We start from the raw sequence: 7,164 nt of genomic DNA, 5'->3' as shown, positions 1-7,164 counted from the left end.
GAGTTAAGAGCCCAGCAGGCACTGCAGGAGAGGATCAGCGGGAACAGAAGCCAAGTCTTCTACCTAAGGTCACTGAGAATCCCTCTGATTTTCTTAATGGTGCATAAGATCAGAAACCACTTCATTTCCTTCCAGACAGATAGCCATTTGTGCAAACTTTTATTCAACAATCCAGTCTGTTCCAGTTGAAGTACAACCTCCCCATATGTTAAATGTCCGTGTCTACTGTGACCTAATTCCTGACTCTTTCAGAAAATAATTACAGAACATTTGCTGTGTGCCAGAAAGTTCTAGATACATTTTACAATATATTCTCTTATGTCAAGGTCTTCACTAAATTAACTACTAATTGATGTTGATACTATTCAATGAGTGTGTTGTCTATCATGTTCAGTTCATTTTTTAAATTTTTAAAATTATGTTCAGTAGCCAACATATAGTACATCATTAGTTTTTGATGAAGTGTTCAATGATTCATTACTTGCGTATAACACCCAGTTCTCATCACAACACGTTTTTGATGTTCCTTTTGGTTTTGTTTAATACAGTTGGGTAAAGTGACCCAAGTTAACAAGTTTCATCACCTTTGCCATCCTTCTTATTCTATAGGTCTTTGCTTTCTTCAATGTGTGTTTACATAAAGGCACATATACTCCCATAACTTGGGAAATACAAAGGGAACAAGGAAGAATGAGCATCAAGTGTCTGCTCACTTGGTCCTGCACATATTGGCAAAGGCAGAGGGCAATAAAAGAAATGTGTGTGTGTGACATAATGTCCTCATGGAAAAATCACGTGGAGAAGCTATCTTGAGTAAGGATGGATTATTATGGCAGGTGCAGGACATATAGAGCAGGATCTGGGGTGAAGATGGGGACCAGGACTAGAGAGTGTCCATTGGATTTGTTGAAAACATCAAAATCCAAAGGACAGGAATAACAAAGAAAAGATGTCACATAAGACAAGTGACGAAGGGACTTGCTTCCCTGCCTCACCCCTCAACAAGCCAAATAAACAGCAATTGGCCAAATAAATATGGATCGGCCACCAGGAAAGTAAGCCTTCTGCTCCTTGATATTAAAACAGACCATCTGCTGTTCTACTTTGTATATTTCCTGCTGTGAAGTGTTGGTTTATACCTTTTGTTCATTTTCCTCTCAGAGCATCCCATCTATAGCATGTTTCACATCATGAAAATATCACTATTTTCATCTTTTTGCTCCCTTATTATTTTTGTCAGGCATCAAGGGGATCTAAGGAGAGCAGGAATGTCACTAGAACCAAAGACACTTTTTCTTCCTCCTGGTTGTTCTCTTGAGGGCCTCCTGCACTATTGGATCTCTTTTTCCTCTCATGTCCGTGTCATTCCTCTCTCCTCTCTCTGTCTTTACTATACAGACTGCCCATGTTCCTTTAAATTGACATCAGAAAATGAGCATATCGATAGGCATCCCCAAGTTTATTGCCCATAGGAATTTCTGGGTACCACTTCTGCATTCTTTAGGAGAAAGAAAATGAGATCTGGTGAGCTTGATGTGTATCCACTGCTGGCCTAACTAGTGTGCCTGGGGGTGAAAAAGACAAGGCAGTCAGTAGCCCAGGGGGCCACAGAGGGTCATGGTGTGTGTGTGTGTGTGTGTGTGTGTGTGTGTGTGTGTGTGTGTGCATGTGTGTGTGTTATGAACTGAGGGCAGTCCTCAGAGCAGGGGTACCAGGGCTCACATATTCCAAAGTTACTCTTATTGACGGAGGCCAGAACTCAATCAACAGAAGTTACTAACGGGGTGTGCATTTTGACTCATGGGACATCTTATAACAAAATTAAGAAATTCTTGCAAAATTAATAAAGTGAGGGATTCCTGTGTCTTGAAGTTTCAGCCATAGCAGGGTGGCTGCTTCGTTCCTCAGTACGCACTGCCACCACCTCTCATCTGTTTCCTTCATCTCCTTCCCCTTGATGCCCTGGTTTTCTTTTGAGCCTTGATTTTCTGACTCAAACAGCTTCCTCAGGGCCTTGACATTGGCTGTTACCCCTGCTGGGTGTACACTTCCTGAGATAACCTCAATCTCCCTTCCTATCTCCCTCGAGGTCCTGTTCACATGTCACCTTCTTTGCAAGTCTTGTGGACATCCAGTTAAAAAATAACACCCCATCACTTCTCTCCTTTATACCTGCTTTCCCCGTCTTCACAGCTTCTGTCACCATCTGACATGTTATTTTATTATTAGTATTTGTTTATATTCTCTTCCATCATAGGATTATAAGGACATTGTTTATCAGCACCCTATATTCATTGCTACAAACAGTGCCTGGAACACTCAGTATCCATCCCTTAAAGGAGTGAAAAATATTCTCAAAGAATCAAGAGTCTACATTATGCTGAGGAACAGACTGATTACAGAATTCCTGATGTGATTTGGTGCTAGGGATGCCCTAATGGGGATGAGACCACACACACATATTTAAATAAATGTCTTCACTCTAAAATATAAGTGGTAGCACATATGTTAGGTTACAAAATCACTTGCTTGTGTGAGATTAGTCATTTATTTTTCTATATCCTGGTAGTTACCTCCAACCCATGGACCCAGGGAACCTTACAGGAGTTTCAGAGTTTCTTCTTCTGGGATTTTCAGAGGAACCAGAACTGCAGCCCCTCATATCCGGGCTATTCCTCTCCATGTACCTGATCACTGTGTTTGGAAACCTGCTCCTCATCCTGGCCGTCAGCTCTGACTCCCACCTCCACACCCCCATGTACTTCTTCCTGGCCAACCTGTCCTTTGTAGACATCTGCTTCACCTCCACCACCGTCCCCAAGATGCTGTTGAATATACAGACAGAGAGAAAAGCCATTACCTATGCAGGCTGCATCACCCAGATGTATTTTTTCCTACTCTTTGCAGGATTGGACAACTACATCCTGACCGTGATGGCCTATGACCGATTTTTGGCCATCTGTCACCCCCTGCACTACACGGTTATCATGAATCCCCAGCTCTGCAGACTACTGGTTCTGATGTCCTGGATCATGAGTGTCCTGCACTCCTTGTTACAGTGCTTAATGGTGTTGCGGGTGTCCTTCTGCACAGTCTTGGAAATCCCCCACTTTTTCTGTGAAATTAAACAGTTGGTCCAACTTGCCTGTTCTGACACATTTCTTAATCATATGGTGATGTATTTTGGAGCTGGGCTGCTGGGTGGTGGTCCCCTTGCTGGGATCCTTTACACTTACTCTAAGATTGTTTCCACCATTCTTGGAATATCATCAACTCAGGGCAAGTATAAAGCATTTTCCACCTGCGCATCTCACCTCTCAGTTGTCTCCTTATTTTACTGTACGAGCCTAGGAGTGTACCTGAGCTCTGCTGCTCCCCAGAGCTCCCACGCAAGTGCAGTGGCCTCGGTGATGTACACGGTGGTCACACCCATGTTGAACCCCTTCATCTACAGTCTGAGAAATAAAGACATAAAGAGGGCTCTGAAAAGATTCTTTCCAAAAGAAACTATCAAAAGGCCATTGTCCTGGGGCTGAAAAAATGCAAGTGATAGCAGGATGCAAAGCCTGAGGGCCAGCAATGGTAATTCTTTGATCAGATTATGGACTCAGAATTTACTCTTTCTCTTAATTTCCTGGAATATCCCTTCCTGTGACATCAACTTCTCTGCCCAATTTGAGTAACCATCTGTATTAACCTTTCTGCTCTCTGGTATCTCAGCGTTGTCCTTGCTCTCCTGTTTTCTTGATCTCCTAAATTGATTCCCAATTTTGGACAAAATATTGGAAATTCTCTTGGGGTGCCTGGGTAGTTCAGTCAGTTAAGCATCTGCTTTTTTCTCAGGTCATGATCCCAGAGTCCTGGGATTAAGCCCGCTTCAGGTTCCTTGCTCAGTGGGAAAACTGCTCCTCGCTCTCCCTCTGCCTGCCGCTCCCTCTGGTTGTGCTCTCTCTCTCCCCCTCTGATAAATAAATAAATAAATAAACAAACAAAATCTTTTAAAAAACACAAAATATTGGAAATTCCCATTAATCCCATGAGATTCTATAGATTTGTTAAGAGTAATTTCTTCTGAAAGGAAATATATCATACCGAGGAGGTTTTCTTTTGCTTTCCCAGAAAACAATCATGAGTTGTTCTGCTCTAATGAAAAAAAAAACAACAACACACAATTGGAAGCAAAGCCATATTATGCTTTCTGTTTCATCTTCCTGCTACTGCCTGGAAACATCCATGTCTCCCTACAAATATGATTCATTGAAGTGTAATTGCATACAACAAGATGCACACATTTAAACATACAATTTGATGGGGCACCTCGCTCAGTTGGTTGAGCATCCGAGTCTTGATTTTGGCTTCAGTCATGATCTCGGGGTCCTGGGACAGAGCTCCTTGTCAGGCTTGTGCTGAGCTGGGTGGGACTCAGCTTGGGGATTTCTCTCCCCCTCTTTCTGTCCCTCCCCCTGCTCTCACACTCTCTCCCTCTCAAATAAATAAATAAATCTTAAAAAACAAATAAAGTATACAATGCTGAATTATGGGAGGCATACAAAAATTAAGACTATAGGGGGACACATGGGACCCTCATCTCCAGTAGGAGGGACGGACCTCCTACAGCAGACGATGCAGAAGGGGGAAACCCTGGCCTCTGGGCCACTGCTCTCCCTTTTTCCTTACTGCAGACGCCCTCCTGGGAGGGGTCCCATGACCCACTTGGCAAGTGCCAAAGAGGACCAGGAAATGGAACTGGAAACATGACCTTCTGTTTATGCAGGAGAAGAAAGATCCTGGAAATTAAGTCCAATTTCCTTTCAATACATCAGAGGTGAAAGTGGTGATCCTAGAGCCTTCTTAATAGAGATTTTTTGGACAGGAGCATATCCCCAAACACTTCCAATCATATCTGTGAAAGCTTTTTTTTTTTTTTTTTTGTAATGACACTGGTTTCATCAGCTGTAAAGCAGAGCATATTCGTCAAGTTAGGGGAAGCAGTGGGAGGTAATCTCATCTCGTGACCCGAGGACCTACACGTCATGTAGGTCTCCTGAATATGCCAAGGAGAGTAACAAGCTGTTCCTGGAGAATCACCATCCTTTGAATGCTACTACAACCGTAAGCAGTATCATTTCCTTTGAAACTCCTAATATAGCCCCATTGAGTAAGGAAAAAAGACAAAACAAAGCAAAACAAAAAAACAAGAAACAAAACAAGTTTCAAAGACCCAGAAATGTAAGCCGGCAGAGAAAACAGATCACAAAGGAGAACTTCCCCAAGGATGGAACTGGGTTGATGTGGTGAAGCATTTAAGCAAAACTGGCTCTAAAGGTGAGAATTGTGCTTGGGAGTGGACACAAGGGAAGAGCATCCTTTAAACAGTAAACTGGGTTCAAAATCCTTCATTACTCTTTTCTGGGACTGAGGTGGCTTTTTAAAAAACATAATTTTTTTGTATGATTCTTATGTAAAAATGTTTTAGACTGAAAGTTCATGAAGAAATCTGGTTGTATTAAACTATTTTCACGAACTTTCTTTAAAAGGGGAAATCTTAAAAAAAGATTCTACGTGACTCCATTTATGAAGAATTCAAAAAAGGTGTGCAGTGAGTTTTAACTCCTTCGTTATGTTATTGATAAAATGTGATGAACGTGAGACTCGATTTCCTTATTTCTAAACGTAGTGTTGGGGAAGGAGCCCTAACTTCAGACAGATGGTGTGAGGAATAAATGAAATGTGTACAAGCACTTTGTTGAGTCCAAAGAAAACATTAAAGGCTAGGAATGTGACTATGTGTATGTGTGTACATTTGTATACACCTTTCTCTCAATAAACACATTCACACACATTTATGTAGAGACACAGAGACTTTTTACATCCCATCTATTATGTTGAAAGGAAACCTGAAAAACAAACTGAGGGCTTCAGAGGGGAGGGAGGTGAGGGAATGGGATAGACTGGTGATGGGTAGTAAGGAGGGCACGTATTGGCATGGAGCACTGGGTGTTATCTTCAACTAACGAATCATGGAACACTACATCAAATATAACGATGTACCATATGGTGGCTAAGTGAACTTAAAAAAAAAAATGACGGCTACAGGGCTGTGATCCTTCTAGACACTCCAGAGGAGAAGTCACTCCCTTTCTTATTTCACTTTTCAGTGGCTACCTGCCTTTCTTTTTTTTTTAATTTTGATTTTATTTTTATTTTATTATTATGTTCAGTAAGGCAACATATAGTACATAATTGGTTTTTTTCTTTTACTTAATTTTTCCCTTTACTTCTCAGTTTTGTATTTTGTTTTTTATTTATTTATTTATTTATTTATTTATTTATTATTTATTTATTATGTTCAGTTAGCCAACATACAGTACATCATTAGTTTTTGATGTAGTGTTCAATGATTCATTAGTTGCATATCACTCCCAGTTCTCATCACCTCATGTGCCCTCCTTTATATCATCACCCGGCTACCGCCTCGCTCCAACCCCTCCATTTTCTAACCCTCAGTTTGTTTCCCAGAGTCCAGAGTCTGTCATGATTTGTCTCCCTCTCTGATTTCTTCCCATTCAGTTTTCCCTCCCTTCCCCTATTGTCCTCTGCACTATTCCTTATGTTTCACGTATGAGTGAAACTATATGATAATTGTTTTTCTCTGCTTGACTTATTTCTTTTTTTAATAATAATTTTTTATTATATTATATTATGTTAGTCATCATAAAGTACATCCCTAGTTTTTGATGTAAAGTTCCATGATTCATTAGTTGTGTATAACACCCAGTGCACCATGAAATACGTGCCCTCCTTACTACCCATCACCAGCCTAACCCATTCCCCCATCCCCCTCCCCTCTGAAGCCCTCAGTTTCTTTCCCAGAGTCCATAGTCTCTCATGGTGCATTCCCCCTTCTGTAATCCCCCCTTTCTTCTTCTACCGATCTTCCTACTTCTTATGTTCCATAAATGAGTGAAACCATATGATAATTGTCTTCCTCTGCTTGACTTATTTCACTTAGCATTATCTCCTCCAGTCCTGTCCATGTTGCAGCAAATGTGGAGAAATTGTTCTTTTTGATGGCTGAGTAATATTCCATTACATATATGGACCACATCTTCTTAATCCAGTCATCTGTTGAAGGGCACTTAGGCTCCTGCCTTTCTTGTCTCC

At 41.2% G+C, this 7,164-nt stretch overlaps 1 protein-coding gene and 1 pseudogene across 1 annotated transcript; both read left to right on the top strand.

Moving 5' to 3' along the window:
- The first annotated feature begins 2,582 nt into the window (after positions 1–2,582).
- On the top strand, positions 2,583–3,536 carry LOC100468793 (olfactory receptor-like protein OLF4). Its single transcript, XM_034653383.1, has one exon. The coding sequence runs from the start codon at positions 2,583–2,585 to the stop codon at positions 3,534–3,536; it is 954 nt and encodes a 317-aa protein (XP_034509274.1).
- Positions 3,537–4,704: 1,168 nt separating this feature from the next.
- LOC100468543 lies at positions 4,705–5,372 on the top strand (annotated as a pseudogene).
- The last annotated feature ends 1,792 nt before the right edge of the window (positions 5,373–7,164 follow it).

This window comes from Ailuropoda melanoleuca, unplaced genomic scaffold (genome assembly GCF_002007445.2).
Source record: "Ailuropoda melanoleuca isolate Jingjing unplaced genomic scaffold, ASM200744v2 unplaced-scaffold8310, whole genome shotgun sequence".
NCBI lineage: Eukaryota > Metazoa > Chordata > Mammalia > Carnivora > Ursidae > Ailuropoda > Ailuropoda melanoleuca.
This window is presented reverse-complemented; position numbering and strand designations above follow the sequence as displayed.